This window comes from Oncorhynchus nerka, linkage group LG28 (assembly GCF_034236695.1).
Source record: "Oncorhynchus nerka isolate Pitt River linkage group LG28, Oner_Uvic_2.0, whole genome shotgun sequence".
NCBI classification, from domain to species: domain Eukaryota; kingdom Metazoa; phylum Chordata; class Actinopteri; order Salmoniformes; family Salmonidae; genus Oncorhynchus; species Oncorhynchus nerka.
Window position 1 is genome coordinate 18,245,663 of NC_088423.1, and position 18,510 is coordinate 18,264,172.

The 18,510-nt window shown below is 43.3% G+C and overlaps 1 protein-coding gene across 2 annotated transcripts in view; it reads left to right on the forward strand.

The window, feature by feature from the left end:
- The window catches only part of LOC115113833 (disks large homolog 5-like), a 167,826-nt gene that overhangs the window by 64,606 nt on the left and 84,710 nt on the right, over positions 1-18,510 (forward strand). For both annotated transcript variants that reach the window (XM_065012672.1, XM_065012673.1), the window contains exons 6-11: positions 94-210; positions 11,340-11,440; positions 11,643-11,798; positions 13,749-13,947; positions 14,133-14,246; positions 16,716-16,946. In XM_065012672.1, the coding sequence (XP_064868744.1) occupies positions 94-210; positions 11,340-11,440; positions 11,643-11,798; positions 13,749-13,947; positions 14,133-14,246; positions 16,716-16,946 (918 nt within the window). The remainder of the gene's footprint in view (positions 1-93; positions 211-11,339; positions 11,441-11,642; positions 11,799-13,748; positions 13,948-14,132; positions 14,247-16,715; positions 16,947-18,510) is intronic.

An 18,510-nucleotide genomic window follows, 5' to 3' on the forward strand; every position in this document is an offset into this window, starting at 1 on the left:
ATACCTGTACTTTGTTGCATAACACATTTCCCTATTGGGATACTACCGTACTCTATTCGATTCAATCCCATTCTATTTCATTCTGTTCGGCAGGACAACATCCAGCTGGTCAGAGAACACAACCATGTGAAACAGAGCTGTGAGGAGATGAGGAGACTACATGATGAGGACCAGAGACAGCTGGGAGACATGAGGCTGCTTCACCAACAGGTATTGGAGTAGAATACACACTCACCCTGACATGCTCAAGGTTTTTGGGTCCGGGTCCTCTCTTTGGGTCCGGGGTCCTCTCTTTGGGTCAGAGTCCTCTCTTTGGGTCAGGGTCCTCTCTCTGGGTCCAGGGTCCTCTCTTTGGATCAGGGTCCTCTCTTTTGGTCCAGGTTCCTCTCTTTTGGTCCAGGGTCCTCTCTTTTGGTCCAGGGTCCTCTCTTTGGGTCCAGGGTCCTCTATTTGGGTCCAGGGTCCTCTCTTTGGGTCCAGGGTCCTCTCTTTGGGTCCAGGGGGTGGCAGCTAGCTTATAAGTTATAGAAGCAGGCCAGCGACCAGAGCGTTGCCAGTTCGAATCCCTGGTTTGATGGGAACTTTGGCGAAACCTTTGCCGTCTATTCTGCCCATTTAGGACCATTAGCACGGTCAGACCAGCTCATTCCACTATGTCGTCATAGCGATCAGAAATGCCTTCAAATTAGACATGACCAAATTATTATTAATGAATATTTTTTTTATTAAATCAACCATTTAGTTTCTCTCATTGCTGCTCTGGTTGCACCTCAAGTAATGCCCTATTCCCTTTATAGTTAACTCTTTTGACCAGTGTCCATAGGGGCCTGAAGGGAATAAGGTGCCATTTGGGACGCACACTCTGTAGGATCTGTTTTAGCTCTCATTATAGTTTGAACCCTTGGTTCAGATCGTTAAATGTTTGTCAGTCATATCTAACGTGTTCATGGGGAATGCTTTCAATACCAGTCTGATCAGTAGGTGCCTAATTGGGCAGGTCCCAAATGACACCCTATTCCCTATATAGTGCTCTACTTTTGACCAGGCCCTGGTCCAAAGTAGTGCACTATAAAGGGAATAGGGTGCCATTTGGGGCATTAGACATTGTCTACCCAAAGCTGGGATTGCTGATGAGCTCATGAGATGTCATTAAGTAAACTAGCATCAAACAGCATAGAAATTCACAATCAAATGAGCCTGATGTCAATTCAAATTAGGCTGCCGTTGTGAATTACGTCTGTTAAGTATTTTCTGAGCGAGCCAATGCCATGCGGTAGACGTGCAGAAAATGCCTCGTGTAGGTTTTGCCTGATACCCATGTTGAATATACGTAATGCACAAATCATACAAACATGTGCCAATTTTATCCAAAGCGCTTTATAGTCTAGTCAGTGCATCCAATTGTTGTAGTCTACTGTATGTGACTGTTCATCCTGTGGGATGTTCGTTATTATGCCACACTACTTACATTACGTCTATTCATATTATTATCCTTTTCTTTAGTTGAGTCGTTTTAAAGCCATCGCAGTAGAAGTGCAGTGGAGCCGGAGAGGCACATTATAAATGTTCTACATGGTGTCTCTTCCTTCTGACTGAAAGAGTTTCTGCTTAGTATCTTCATTTAGCCCCAAGACCCTCAACTCTGCTAAATTACTTTTTTTCATGGCGGTAATTTGACAAACTGTTCCAATGTTGGGATATTTATTTAACTAGAAAAATGTTGCACCTTTTCCTTTGATCTCTGAGCTCTCAGAGTGAAACAGAGTTTCGGTGTAACCTTTGTAAATATAGCCATGGAGTGCGTTCCAAATGGCTCCCTACACAGTGCACTACTTTTGAACATGGCTTATAGTGCACTATATAGGGAACAGGGTGCCATTTGGGATGCTGCCTTACTGACTGAAGCACGTCTTGTTTTCTGGTGCTTAATCTATTTTTACACTATGGAGGAGAGGAGGGCACTTTAGTCTGCTCTGCTTTATTCAGACAGAGTGGTTGTCGACTCAGTCATGCTGAGTCATTATCTGTAGCACTGCCATGTCATCAATGAGACGGCTGTAGAGAGAGTGCTATAGTGTTGTTGTGCTGGAAATAAACTGTACTGTAATGCATTGTATAATGGAGATAGAGACTGTATTCTACTGTTGTATTTCCCAGTGGTCACAGAGGTTAAGTATAATGTAGATAGACCGTAGATGTACTGTACATACACTGAAATCTAGTGTATTGTATAGTGCTGTATCTGTAGATGTACTGTAGTGTATTGTATAGTGCTGTATCTGTAGATGTACTGTAGTGTATTGTATAGTGCTGTATCTGTAGATGTACTGTAGTGTATTGTATAGTGCTGTATGTGTAGATGTAGTGTAGTGTATTGTATAGTGCTGTATCTGTAGATGTACTGTAGTGTATTGTATAGTGCTGTATCTGTAGATGTACTGTAGTGTATTGTATAGTGCTGTATCTGTAGATGTAGTGTATTGTATAGTGCTGTATCTGTAGATGTACTGTAGTGTATTGTATAGTGCTGTATCTGTAGATGTACTGTAGTGTATTGTATAGTGCTGTATCTGTAGATGTACTGTAGTGTATTGTATAGTGCTGTATCTGTAGATGTACTGTAGTGTATTGTATAGTGCTGTATCTGTAGATGTACTGTAGTGTATTGTATAGTGCTGTATCTGTAGATGTACTGTAGTGTATTGTATAGTGCTGTATCTGTAGATGTACTGTAGTGTATTGTATAGTGCTGTATCTGTAGATGTACTGTAGTGTATTGTATAGTGCTGTATCTGTAGATGTAGTGTATTGTATAGTGCTGTATCTGTAGATGTACTGTAGTGTATAGTGCTGTATCTGTAGATGTACTGTAGTGTATTGTATAGTGCTGTATCTGTAGATGTACTGTAGTGTATTGTATAGTGCTGTATCTGTAGATGTACTGTAGTGTATTGTATAGTGCTGTATCTGTAGATGTATGTATAGTGCTGTAGTGTATTGTATAGTGCTGTATCTGTAGATGTACTGTAGTGTATTGTATAGTGCTGTATCTGTAGATGTACTGTAGTGTATTGTATAGTGCTGTATCTGTAGATGTACTGTAGTGTATTGTATAGTGCTGTATCTGTAGATGTACTGTAGTGTATTGTATAGTGCTGTATCTGTAGATGTACTGTAGTGTATTGTATAGTGCTGTATCTGTAGATGTAGTGTATTGTATTGTATAGTGCTGTATGTGTAGATGTAGTGTATTGTATAGTGCTGTATGTGTAGATGTAGTGTATTGTATAGTGCTGTATGTGTAGATGTAGTGTATTGTATTGTATAGTGCTGTATGTGTAGATGTAGTGTATTGTATAGTGCTGTATCTGTAGATGTAGTGTATTGTATAGTGCTGTATGTGTAGATGTACTGTAGTGTATTGTATAGTGCTGTATGTGTAGATGTAGTGTATTGTATAGTGCTGTATCTGTAGATGTACTGTATGTGTATTGTATAGTGCTGTATGTGTAGATGTACTGTAGTGTATTGTATAGTGCTGTTGTATAGATGTACTGTAGTGTATTGTATAGCTGTATCTGTAGATGTATTGTATAGTGCTGTATGTGTAGATGTACTGTAGTGTATTGTATAGTGCTGTATCTGTAGATGTAGTGTATTGTATAGTGCTGTATCTGTAGATGTACTGTAGTGTATTGTATAGTACTGTATGTGTAGATGTACTGTAGTGTATTGTATAGTGCTGTATCTGTAGATGTACTGTAGTGTATTGTATAGTGCTGTATCTGTAGATGTAGTGTATTGTATTGTATAGTGCTGTATGTGTAGATGTACTGTAGTGTATTGTATAGTGCTGTATCTGTAGATGTAGTGTATTGTATAGTGCTGTATGTGTAGATGTACTGTAGTGTATTGTATAGTGCTGTATCTGTAGATGTAGTGTATTGTATAGTGCTGTATCTGTAGATGTACTGTAGTGTATTGTATAGTACTGTATGTGTAGATGTACTGTAGTGTATTGTATAGTGCTGTATCTGTAGATGTACTGTAGTGTATTGTATAGTGCTGTATCTGTAGATGTAGTGTATTGTATTGTATAGTGCTGTATGTGTAGATGTACTGTAGTGTATTGTATAGTGCTGTATGTGTAGATGTACTGTAGTGTATTGTATAGTGCTGTATCTGTAGATGTACTGTAGTGTATTGTATAGTGCTGTATGTGTAGATGTACTGTAGTGTATTGTATAGTGCTGTATCTGTAGATGTACTGTAGTGTATTGTATAGTGCTGTATCTGTAGATGTAGTGTATTGTATAGTGCTGTATGTGTAGATGTACTGTAGTGTATTGTATAGTGCTGTATCTGTAGATGTACTGTAGTGTATTGTATAGTGCTGTATCTGTAGATGTACTGTAGTGTATTGTATAGTGCTGTATCTGTAGATGTACTGTAGTGTATTGTATAGTGCTGTATCTGTAGATGTAGTGTATTGTATAGTGCTGTATCTGTAGATGTACTGTAGTGTATTGTATAGTGCTGTATCTGTAGATGTACTGTAGTGTATTGTATAGTGCTGTATGTGTAGATGTACTGTAGTGTATTGTATAGTGCTGTATCTGTAGATGTAGTGTAGTGTATTGTATAGTGCTGTATCTGTAGATGTAGTGTATTGTATAGTGCTGTATCTGTAGATGTACTGTAGTGTATTGTATAGTGCTGTATCTGTAGATGTAGTGTATTGTATAGTGCTGTATCTGTAGATGTACTGTAGTGTATTGTATAGTGCTGTATCTGTAGATGTACTGTAGTGTATTGTATAGTGCTGTATGTGTAGATGTACTGTAGTGTATTGTATAGTGCTGTATCTGTAGATGTAGTGTAGTGTATTGTATAGTGCTGTATCTGTAGATGTAGTGTATTGTATAGTGCTGTATCTGTAGATGTACTGTAGTGTATTGTATAGTGCTGTATCTGTAGATGTACTGTAGTGTATTGTATAGTGCTGTATGTGTAGATGTACTGTAGTGTATTGTATAGTGCTGTATCTGTATCTGTAGATGTAGTGTATTGTATAGTGCTGTATGTGTAGATGTAGTGTATTGTATAGTGCTGTATGTGTAGATGTACTGTAGTGTATTGTATAGTGCTGTATCTGTAGATGTACTGTAGTGTATTGTATAGTGCTGTATCTGTAGATGTAGTGTATTGTATAGTGCTGTATCTGTAGATGTAGTGTATTGTATAGTACTGTATCAAATCAAATCAAATCCAATTTTATTTGTCACATACACATGGTTAGCAGATGTTAATGTGAGTGTAGCGAAATGCTTGTGCTTCTAGTTCCGACAATGCAGTAATAACCAACAAGTAATCTAACTAACAATTCCAAAATTACTGTCTTATACACACAAGTGTAAGGGGATAAAGAATATGTACATAAAGATATATGAATGAGTGATGGTACAGAGCAGCATAGGCAAGATGCAGTAGATGGTATCGAGTACAGTATATACATATGAGTATGTAAACAAAGTGGCATAGTTAAAGTGGCTAGTGATACATGTATTACATAAAGATACAATAGATGATATAGAGTACAGTATATACGTATACATATGAGATGAATAATGTAGGGTATGTAAACATTATATTAGGTAGCATTTTTTAAAGTGGCTAGTGATATATTTTACATCATTTCCCATCAATTCCCATTATTAAAGTGGCTGGAGTTGAATCAGTGTGTTGGCAGCAGCCACTCAATGTTAGTGGTGGCTGTTTAACAGTCTGATGGCCGTGAGATAGAAGCTGTTTTTCAGTCTCTCGGTCCCAGCTTTGATGCACCTGTACTGACCTCGCCTTCTGGATGATAGCGGGGTGAACAGGCAGTGGCTCTGGTGGTTGTTGTCCTTGATGATCTTTATGGCCTTCCTGTAACATCGGGTGGTGTAGGTGTCCTGGAGGGCAGGTAGTTTGCCCCCAGTGATGCGTTGTGCAGACCTCACTACCCTCTGGAGAGCCTTACGGTTGTGGGCGGAGCAGTTGCCGTACCAGGCGGTGATACAGCCCGCCAGGATGCTCTCGATTGTGCATCTGTAGAAGTTTGTGAGTGCTTTTGGTGACAAGCCACATTTCTTCAGCCTCCTGAGGTTGAAGAGGCGCTGCTGCGCCTTCTTCACAATGCTGTCTGTGTGGGTGGACCAATTCAGTTTGTCTGTGATGTGTATGCCGAGGAACTTAAAACTTGCTACCCTCTCCACTACTGTTCCATCGATGTGGATAGGGGGGTGTTCCCTCTGCTGTTTCCTGAAGTCCACAATCATCTCCTTAGTTTTGTTGACGTTGAGTGTGAGGTTATTTTCCTGACACCACACTCCGGGGGCCCTCACCTCCTCCCTGTAGGCCATCTCGTCGTTGTTGGTAATCAAGCCTACCACTGTTGTGTCGTCCATAAACTTGATGATTGAGTTGGGCGTGCGTGGCCACGCAGTCGTGGAGTGAACAGGGAGTACAGGAGAGGGCTCAGAACGCACCCTTGTGGGGCCCCAGTGTTGAGGATCAGCGGGGTGGAGATGTTGTTGCCTACCCTCACCACCTGGGGGCGGCCCGTCAGGAAGTCCAGTACCCAGTTGCACAGGGCGGGGTGAGACCCAGGGTCTCGAGCTTGATGACGAGCTTGGAGGGTACTATGGTGTTAAATGCCGAGCTGTAGTCGATGAACAGCATTCTCACATAGGTATTCCTCTTGTCCAGATGGGTTAGGGCAGTGTGCAGTGTGGTTGAGATTGCATCGTCTGTGGACCTATTTGGGCGGTAAGCAAATTGGAGTGGGTCTAGGGTGTCAGGTAGGGTGGAGGTGATATGGTCCTTGACTAGTCTCTCAAAGCACTTCATGATGACGGAAGTGAGTGCTACGGGGCGGTAGTCGTTTAGCTCAGTTACCTTAGCTTTCTTGGGAACAGGAACAATGGTGGCCCTCTTGAAGCATGTGGGAACAGCAGACTGGGATAGGGATTGATTGAATATGTCCGTAAACACACCAGCCAGCTGGTCTGCGCATGCTCTGAGGGCGCGGCTGGGAATGCCGTCTGGGTCTGTAGCCTTGCGAGGGTTAACACGTTTAAATGTTTTACTCACCTCGGCTGCAGTGAAGGAGAGGCCGCATGTTTTGGTTGCAGGCTGTGTCAGTGGCACTGTATTGTCCTCAAAGCGGGCAAAAAAGTGATTTAGTCTGCCTGGGAGCAAGACATCCTGGTCCGTGACGGGGCTGGTTTTCATTTTGTAATCCATGATTGACTGTAGACCCTGCCACATACCTCTTGTGTCTGAGCCGTTGTAGATGTAGTGTATTGTATAGTGCTGTATCTGTAGATGTACTGTAGTGTATTGTATAGTGCTGTATCTGTAGATGTAGTGTATTGTATAGTGCTGTATCTGTAGATGTACTGTAGTGTATTGTATAGTGCTGTATCTGTAGATGTAGTGTATTGTATAGTGCTGTATCTGTAGATGTACTGTAGTGTATTGTATAGTGCTGTATCTGTAGATGTAGTGTATTGTATAGTGCTGTATCTGTAGATGTACTGTAGTGTATTGTATAGTGCTGTATCTGTAGATGTAGTGTATTGTATAGTGCTGTATGTGTAGATGTAGTGTAGTGTATAGTGCTGTATCTGTAGATGTACTGTAGTGTATTGTATAGTGCTGTATCTGTAGATGTACTGTAGTGTATTGTATAGTGCTGTATCTGTAGATGTAGTGTATTGTATAGTGCTGTATCTGTAGATGTACTGTAGTGTATTGTATAGTACTGTATGTGTAGATGTACTGTAGTGTATTGTATAGTGCTGTATCTGTAGATGTACTGTAGTGTATTGTATAGTGCTGTATCTGTAGATGTAGTGTATTGTATAGTGCTGTATCTGTAGATGTAGTGTATTGTATAGTGCTGTATGTGTAGATGTACTGTAGTGTATTGTATAGTGCTGTATCTGTAGATGTACTGTAGTGTATTGTATAGTGCTGTATCTGTAGATGTAGTGTATTGTATAGTGCTGTATCTGTAGATGTACTATATATACAGTGCATTTGGAAAGTATTCAGACCTCTTGACTTTTTCCACATTTTATTACGTTACAGCATTATTCTAAAATGGATTATATCTGGGGGTTTTCACTGATCAATCTACACACAATACCCCATAATGACAATGCAAAAGCAGGTTTTACTTTTTTACATTTTTACAAATGTATAAAAAATAAATTAACTGAAATTACATTTACACTCAAGGACATTCAGAAACTTTTCCTGAAGCCACTCCTGCGTTGTTCTGGCTGTGTGCTTATGGTCGTTGTCTTGTTGGAAGGTGAACCTTCACCCCAGTCAGAGGTCCTGAGCGCTCTGGAGCAGGTTTTCATCAAGGATCTCTCTGTACTTGGCTCTGTTCATCTTTCCCTTGATCCTGACTAGTCTCCCAGTCCCTGCCGCTGAAAAACATCCCCACAGCATGATGCTGCCACCACCATGCTTCACTGTAGGGATGGTATCAGCCAGGTGATGAGCGGTGCCTGGTTTCCTTCAAATGTGATGCTTGACAATTCCTTCGACCTCAAGCCTTGGTTTTTGCTCTAATATGCACTGACAACTGTGGGACCTTATATAGACGGGTCTGTAGCTTTCCAAATCATGTCAAAACAATTGAATTTACAACAGGTCGAATCCAATAAAGTTGTAGAAACATCTCAAGGATCATTAATGCAAATAGGATGCACCTGAGCTCAATTTCGAGTCTCATAGCAAAGGGTCTGAATACTTACTGTACCAGTCAAAGTTTGGACACACCTACTCATTCAAGGGGTTTCTTTATTTTTACTATTTTCTACATTGTAGAATAATAGTGAAGACATCAAAACTATGAAATAACACATATGGAATCATGTAGTAACCAATAAAATATATATTTTGTATTTGAGATTCTTCAAAGTAGCCATCCTTTGCCTTTGACAGCTTTGCACACTCTTGGCATTCTCTCAACCAGCTTCACCAGGCATGCTTTTCTAACAGTCTTGAAGGAATTCCACATATGCTGAGCACTTGTTGGCTGCTTTTCCTTCATTCTGCGATCCAACTCATCCCAAACCATCTCAATTGGCTTGAGGTCGGCTGATTGTGGAGGCCAGATCATCTGATGCAGCACTTCATCACTCTCCTTCTTGGTCAAATAGCCATTACACCGCCTGGAGGCGGTGAAAAACAAATGATAGTCCCACTAAGCGCAAACCAGATTGGATGGCTGCAGAATGCTGTGGTAGCCATGCTGGTTAAGTGTGCCTTGAATTCTAAATAAATCACGGACAGTGTCCCCTGCAAAGCACCTCCACACCATCACACATCCTCCTCCATGCTTCACGGTGGGAACCACACATGCAGAGATCATCCGTTCACCTACTCTGCATCTCACAAAGACACGGCAGTTGGAACCAAAAATCTCAAATTTGGACTCATCAGACCAAAGGACAGATAATATGGACTTGGTCTTTTACCAAATAGGGCTGTCTTCTGTATACCACCCCTACCTTGTCACAACACAACTGATTGCTTAAACACATTTAAGAAGGAAAGAAATTCCACAAATGAACTTTTAACAAGGCACACCTGTTAATTGAAATGCATTTCAGGTGACTACTTCATGAAGCTGGTTGAGAGATTGCCAAGAGTGTGCAAAGCTGTCATCAAGGCAAAGGGTGGCTATTTGAAGAATCTGAAATTTAAAATATATTTAGATTTGTGTAACACTTTTTTGGTTACTACATGATTCCATATGTGTTATTTCATAGTTTTGATGTCTTCACTATTATCGTACAATGTAGAAAATAGTACAAATAAAGAAAACCCCTTGAATGAGTAGGTGTGTCCAAACTTTTGACTGGTACTGTATGTAAAACGCTTTGTCATTATGGGGTATTGTGTGTAGATAGATGAGGATTTAAAATAAATATATATATTTTAGAATAAGACCGTAACGTAAATGTGGAAAAAGGGTCTGAATATTTACCGAAATCACTGTATGTGTATAGATAGATAGCTAGCAGTGGAGGCTGGTGGGAGGACCTATAGGAGGACAGGCTATTTGGAATGGAATACATAGAACAGAGTCAAACGAGGTTTCCATATGTTTGATGTGTTTGTTTCTGTTCCATTTATTCCGTTCCAGCCATTACAATGAGCCTATCCTCCTATAGCACCTGCCACCAGCCTCCACTGATAGATTGTGCTCCCGAGTGGCACAGCGGTCTGAGGCACTGCATATCAGTGCAAGAGGCGTCACTACAGTCCCTGGTTCAATTCCAGGCTGCATCACTTCTGGCCGTGATCGGGAGTCCCATAGGGTGGCACGCAATTGCCCAGCCTCGTCTGGGTTTGGCCGGGGTAGGCCATCATTGTAAATAAGAATTTGTTCTTAACTGATTTGCCTAGCTAAATAAAGGTTCCATTTTTTTAATATAGATAGCACAGGGGGAATGCCTGGGCCAGGTACTGGAAAAAGGGTGTATTTATCTGGCAACTGGAGGGCTGCTGGGTTCACATCCTCATAGCATTCCCCTACAGTTTATAGTAAATCAATATAGGGAAAAAAGGACGTGCCGGAGACTGGTCTAGTGGTAGTTCTGCTGACTCCGGACCACGCATCGATTCTATCAAGCCCTTCAACTACCCATCTCCCTCTCTGTAACTGTCTTTCAACTACCCATCTCCCTCTCTGTAACTGTCTTTCAACTACCCATCTCCCTCTCTGTAACTATCTTTCAACTACCCATCTCCCACTCTGTAACTGTCTTTCAACTACCCATCTCCCTCTCTGTAACTGTCTTTCAACTACCCATCTCCCTCTCTGTAACTATCTTTCAACTACCCATCTCCCTCTCTGTAACTGTCTTTCAACTACCCATCTCCCTCTCTGTAACTGTCTTTCAACTACCCATCTCCCTCTCTGTAACTGTCTTTCAACTACCCATCTCCCTCTCTGTAACTGTCTTTCAACTACCCATCTCCCTCTCTGTAACTGTCTTTCAACTACCCATCTCCCTCTCTGTAACTGTCTTACAACTACCCATCTCCCTCTCTGTAACTGTCTTTCAACTACCCATCTCCCTCTCTGTAACTGTCTTTCAACTACCCATCTCCCACTCTGTAACTGTCCTATCATAAAACAATACAAAATATCTCAAAACATTTATGTTTTAGTAATTTAGAATGGACTCTTATCCAGAGCAACATACAGTCAGTACATTAAACGTTCAGTATTGACATTTTTCATAAAATGATTGAGCTCTCTGTTCCAGGTGATGAGAGATGGGTCGTCAGAGATCCTCAACAAGCTGTATGACACAGCTATGGACAAGCTAGAGGGCACCAAGAGAGACTACGAGGCTTTGAGGAAGAGGTACAACAACAAGACAACGTATATCATTTAATTGTTATATTACTATATTGTACTAGTGACCCTGTCTTGATGAGCACGACCCCCCCCCCCCCCCCACCCAAGGGAGCTAGCCTTCTTGGAGCCGTTGATAGTGTGCAGGACTCCAGTCCAGAAGGTTGTGGACATGCTCACTCTCCCTTCGTGTTTCATTATATTATTCTAGGTTCAATGAGAAGACAGCCAACCACAACACAGACCTGAGCCGTCTGGAGCAGGCGGAGGAGGAGAACAGGAGGCTACAGAAACAGGTGGACATGTTGTTGAAGCAGAGAGACGCTGCTACACACTACCAACAACAGTACTCTACCTCTATGAGGAGGTAAGAGACGTACGCATGCACGCACGCACGCACACACACACACACACACACACACACACACACAACACAAACACAAGGAGGTCAACTTTAATTGCCTATCTATATAATAGGATACAATATAATCACGATACTTAGGTGCCTGTATGTATTGTGTTTTATTTTTATTTACCCTTATTTTACCAGGTTAAGTTGACTGAGAACACATTCTCATTTACAGCAACGACCTGGGGAATAGTTAAAGGGGAGAGGAGGGTGGATGAATGAGCCAATTGGAAGCATGGGATGGTTAGGTGGCCATGATGGTATGAGGGCCAGATTGGGAATTTAGCCAGGACTCCAGGGTTAACCCCCCTGCTCTTATGATAAGTGCCATGGGATCTTTAGTGACCACAGAGAGTCAGCACCCTACACAGGGCAATGTCCCCAATCAATGCCCTGGGGCATTGGGATATTTTATTTTAGCCCAGACGAAAGAGTGCCTCCTACTGGCCCTCCAACACTACCTCCAGCTAGAGGTAGCTAATGCTACCTAGCAAAAATAAATAAATCAAAACTTGGAGTCAATAATATTGTCCAAAATAATTGTATGATGTATAACCATCTGTTTTTTACCTCCCATCACTACTGCATAAGTGTTCATAAGTGTTCATAAGTGTTCATAAATAACTCAGGAGTGCTTGAAGTAATTCAATCCAGAGGAAATGAAGGCCTGTGACTGCAGATCTATGCTACTTAGTTTAAGAGTTTCCGTTGTGATGCCGACTGGCCAAGCTTCATCATATGTTGCTTTTCTTATCAGATGTTGCTCTATTTTTACCAAGTTATTTTTACTGTGAGCTATTTTATGTCTTCTCATTCACATAAAAGGGCTGCTGTTTGTTTGTATCGTACTTCATCCCCTTATCTCCACCTCTCTCCTGTCACTTCAACTATCCTCTTCTAGTTCCACCTCTCTCCCCCTGTCCTGTTACTGTGTCAGGTTTGACTCCACCTCTCTCCCCTGTCCTGTTACTGTGTCAGGTTTGACTCCACCTCTCTTCCCCTGTCCTGTTACTGTGTCAGGTTTGACTCCACCTCTCTCCCCCTGTCCTGTTACTGTGTCAGGTTTGACTCCACCTCTCTCCCCCTGTCCTGTTACTGTGTCAGGTTTGACTCCACCTCTCTCCCCTGTCCTGTTACTGTGTCAGGTTTGACTCCACCTCTCTTCCCCTGTCCTGTTACTGTGTCAGGTTTGACTCCACCTCTCTCCCCCTGTCCTGTTACTGTGTCAGGTTTGACTCCACCTCTCTTCCCCTGTCCTGTTACTGTGTCAGGTTTGACTCCACCTCTCTCCCCCTGTCCTGTTACTGTGTCAGGTTTGACTCCACCTCTCTCCCCCTGCCCTGTTACTGTGTCAGGTTTGACTCCACCTCTCTTCCCCTGTCCTGTTACTGTGTCAGGTTTGACTCCACCTCTCTTCCCCTGTCCTGTTACTGTGTCAGGTTTGACTCCACCTCTCTCCCCCTGTCCTGTTACTGTGTCAGGTTTGACTCCACCTCTCTCCCCTGTCCTGTTACTGTGTCAGGTTTGACTCCACCTCTCTTCCCCTGTCCTGTTACTGTGTCAGGTTTGATTCGACCTCTCTCCCCCTGTCCTGTTACTGTGTCAGGTTTGACTCCACCTCTCTCCCCCCTGTCCTGTTACTGTGTCAGGTTTGACCCCCTGTCCACCTCTCTCTCCCCTGTCCTGTTACTGTGTCAGGTTTGACTCCACCTCTCTCCCCCTGTCCTGTTACTGTGTCAGGTTTGACTCCATCTATCTCCCCCTGTCCTCTTACTGTGTCAGGTTTGACTCCACCTCTCTCCCCCTGTCCTGTTACTGTGTCAGGTTTGACTCCACCTCTCTCCCCCTGTCCTGTTACTGTGTCAGGTTTGACTCCACCTCTCTCCCCCTGTCCTCTTACTGTGTCAGGTTTGACTCGACCCAGGCGGAGCTGTCGAAGGCTGCAGTGCAGAACAAGGAGCTACAGAGAGAGATGGAGCGGCTGCAGACAGAATCCACAAGGCTGAAGACCCAGCAGCTGAAGGCCGTTAAGGACTGTGAGAAGTACAAGGAGGAGAGGGACTCGGTCTTCAATGAGTACAGACTCATCATGAGTGAGAGGGACCAGGTCAGAGAGAGATATTTTTACTTTACTAGGTTTAGTGGATAGGGATAATGCACATTTCTATTCGTTTGCCAGATTCAGCCAGGAGGCTTCTTTTCTTTTGTATAAATACTACATAAAGTATAATAGTAAAACCGTAATATCACTGTAATGCAGTAAAGTGTATTGTGTGTATTTGTGTGGAGCAGGTGATCACAGAGGTGGACAAGCTCCAGACAGGGCTGGAGGTGGCTGAGGCCAAACTGAAGAACACCTCGTCAGAGAAGAGGATGACCAGCGAAGAGATGGAGGCACTACGTCAGGTAAGACAATGCCTCAATCTGTATGTAGTGTTAGCGGAGGTACACACTCAGAAATAAGGGTACGGTATTGTTCCCTGGGATACCAAAAGATCAATATACTGTACACATAATGTTCCTTCAGCGGTACATGTATGATCTCACATGGTACTGTTCGGTACCTTTTAGGGCACATGTGTGAATAATCTAGTATAATGGTAGATTTTTGTACCCAATACTTTTATGTAAAGGTACAATCGTCACACTCTCATTCTCAATGGTAGGTGAAGGTACATCTCCATTTCCAAGGTTACAAACGTATTTTGTGTACCCTCAGTTCTTGATGGTACTGATCTGTAGCTTTGCTTAGCAGAATTGTTGCCACTTAAAAGGAATTCACGGCTTTGTCACGGTGGTGGTACCCTAAAAAGGCAAATTTGTACCATAATCATTATCATATTTCCCAGCATGCTCTACTGCAGGTAGATTTTTAGGAATTGTTTTAACATCTGTATTTTTGCATTTACTTTGATTGGCTGATTAATCTTATGCTATAAAGATAAATAATAAACCGTTTTCTCAACTAATCCAATCAGTTAGTTAGATTTATTGCAACCGTTACTGAAATGGTTGTTCCAGTTTAAATGGTTTAGTCGTCTCCTTTATCAATGCTCCTAACCCTGTTAGTCATTCTGAATGCAGATTGCAGGTGAATAGAAAATGCCAACTGTTGGCTATCCTAACTCTGACTTGATTCATATAGGAATTACACATCACTTTCCAAGCCAGCATAATGTGACTTTACAGGCCTGATGTGGCCAGTAAACCAGGAATTTCAGGCCACTGTAGGGTAAAAATAGGTCTTAAAATAAGGCCTTATGAGATAGTGGGAGGAGCTATAGGAGGACGGGGTAATTGTAGTGGCATGTATGGAACGGTATCAAACATATGGAAACCCGCCCAGGTTCTGTTGTAACCGGCCGCGACCGGGAGGTCCGTGGGGCGACGCACAATTGGTCTAGTGTCGTCCGGGTTATGGAGGGGTTGGCCGGTAGGGATATCCTTGTCTCATCGCGCACCAGCGACTCCTGTGGCAGGCCGGGCACAGTGCACGCTAACCAAGGTTGCCAGGTGCACGGTGTTTCCTCCGACACATTGGTGCGGCTGGCTTCCGGGTTGGATGCGCGCTGTGTTAAAAAGCAGTGCGGCTTGTTTGGGTTGTGTATCGGAGGACGCATGACTTTCAACTTTCGTCTCTCCCGAGCCCGTACGGGAGTTGTAGCAATGAGACAAGATAGTAGCTACTAACAATTGGATACCACGAAATTGGGGAGAAAAAGGGGTACAATTTATTTAAAAAAGTGTAACAACAAAAAAAAAAACATATGGAAACCACATGTTCGACTCCATTCCATTAATTCCATTCCAGCCATTACAATGAGCCTGTCCTCCTATGGCTCCTCCCACCAGCCTCCACTGACATGGATATATTGTCATAAATTATAACATTTGCCTCGAAACTCACTTGGGGAAAATGAGGCCCAGGGAAGGGAAGGGAAGGGAGGGAATCTGATTTCATTGGTCCTCAACTTGCGGTTCCGACACTTTATTCAGGATAGCCCTGAGTATTGGAGCTAGCCCTGAGTTAGCCTTCCCTGGAGAAGGTTGGTTCTGAACCATTCTTTGCCATAGAAATTTACCTGGCTAAAAGATGAGCCACTTTCGTGCTACCGGTTATCCCATGTCGAACTCAGAGTTGACTAAAGTTACCTCACTAACTCCTCAAACCAGGTTCGTAGTATACCCCTCTGATCTCAACCCAAGTTATGGCAGATTCTGAAGTAGCGATTGAGACGGCGTTTTCCACCACCATCAACAAAACACCAAATTATACTTTTTTTTGTGGAAGAATGGTGTTGCATCCCAACAACAGAGTTCCAGATGTAGAATCTATGCCAAGGTGCATTGAAGCTGTTCTGGTTCAAGGGGCCCAATGCCTTATTAACACACTTTATGTTGGTGTTTCCATTATTTTGGCCGTTACTGTACCTTACAGGGTACCACTACAGTGACAAGCAATTGTACCCCTTTCAGAACAAATAAATTTTGTTTGTGCCAGGCCAGGTAAGGCCATGGTTCAATACACGCAGAATGCATGGCTGAAATGTCCTCTTAGTTGAACTTATGTGTGTTGATTCAGAGTCATGATGTTAATTTGTTATTTAAAACGATATAGGAAACACATCGATTAGAGAATCAATTAGCTGCCATTTAATAGTATGAAACACCTGAATGTATAAGCTAGTTTGCAAGCCTTCCAAGTCTTGCACGTCTGCATCCTATTATAAAAGACAAAGGCCATGGCATGATAGAAACACCAATAACAAGGTTGACAAATGACCAGGACATCAAGGAACCCCATGATATGGCTCTTTTTGGTTGTTGTTGTCACTTGAAGTTTCTGAGCTAATTGCTCTCTTCTTTGTGCTGAAGGAGCTTGGCTCGGCGCTGATCGACCGAGACAGAGCTATCTGTGAGAAGAATGAGCTGCTGGAGAAGTGCTGCCACGAGGTGAAGGACAAGGCTGAGGCCCAGAAGGAGTTGAGCCAGGCCTGTAAAGACATCCAAACCATCCGGGAGGAGAGAGACGTAGCCCGCAAGGAGAGGACAGAGGCCATCATACAGAGAGACCAGCTACTGAGAGAATACTACCAGACTAGACAGGTAACACACACACACCTGAGATCATTACCACATACACACCTTAAGCACACCTGTATAAGAGAGAACAGCAAGAACTAATACTCGCACTTTACTGTTTCCTACTCGCACTGACTTTGCTGAAAGCTACTTTGTTAAGGAAATGTTTTACTTACTATGCCTGAGAAATGTTGTCTCACCTAGCTATCTTAAGGTGAATGTACTAATTGTAAGTCACTCTGAAAAAGAGCATCTGCTAACTGACTTACATGTAAATGCAAGACCAGCTGCTGACATAGGCAGGTCATACAGGCTAGACAGGCCATACAGGCTAGACAGGCCATACAGGCTAGACAGGTCATACAGGCTAGACAGGTCATACAGGCTAGACAGGCCATACAGGCTAGACAGGCCATACAGGCTAGACAGGTCATACAGGCTAGACAGGTCATACAGGCTAGACAGGCCATACAGGCTAGACAGGTCATACAGGCTAGACAGGCCATACAGGCTAGACAGGCCATACAGGCTAGACAGGCCATACAGGCTAGACAGGCCATACAGGCTATACAGGCTAGACAGGCCATACAGGCCATACAGGCCATACAGGCTAGACAGGCCATACAGGCTATACAGGCCATATAGGCTAGACAGGCCATACAGGCTATACAGGCCATATAGGCTAGGCAGGTCATACAGGCTAGACAGGTCATACAGGCTAGACAGGCCATATAGGCTATACAGGCCATATAGGCTAGACAGGCCATACAGGTCATACAGGCCAGACAGGCCATACAGGCTAGACATGCCATACAGGCTAGACAGGCCATACAGGCTAGACAGGTCATACAGGCTAGACAGGTCATACAGGCTAGACAGGCCATACAGGCGAGACAGGCCATACAGGCTAGACAGGCCATACAGGCTAGACAGGTCATACAGGCTAGACAGGCCATACAGGCTAGACAGGTCATACAGGCTAGACAGGTCATACAGGCTAGACAGGCCATACAGGCTAGACAGGCCATACAGGCTAGACAGGCCATACAGGCTAGACAGGCTAGACAGGCCATACAGGCTAGACATGCCATACAAGCTAGACAGGCCATACAGGCTATACAGGCCATATAGGCTAGACAGGCCATACAGGTCATACAGGCTAGACAGGCCATACAGGCTAGACAGGCTATACAGGCCATATAGGCTAGACAGGCCATACAGGCTATACAGGCCATATAGGCTAGGCAGGTCATACAGGCTAGACAGGTCATACAGGCTAGACAGGCCATATAGGCTATACAGGCCATATAGGCTAGACAGGCCATACAGGTCATACAGGCCAGACAGGCCATACAGGCTAGACAGGCCATACAGGCTAGACAGGCCATACAGGCTAGACAGGTCATACAGGCTAGACAGGTCATACAGGCTAGACAGGCCATATAGGCTAGACAGGCCATACAGGCTAGACAGGCCATACAGGCTAGACAGGCCATATAGGCTAGACAGGCCATATAGGCTAGACAGGCCATACAGGCTAGACAGGCCATACAGGCTAGACAGGCCATACAGGCTAGACAGGTCATAC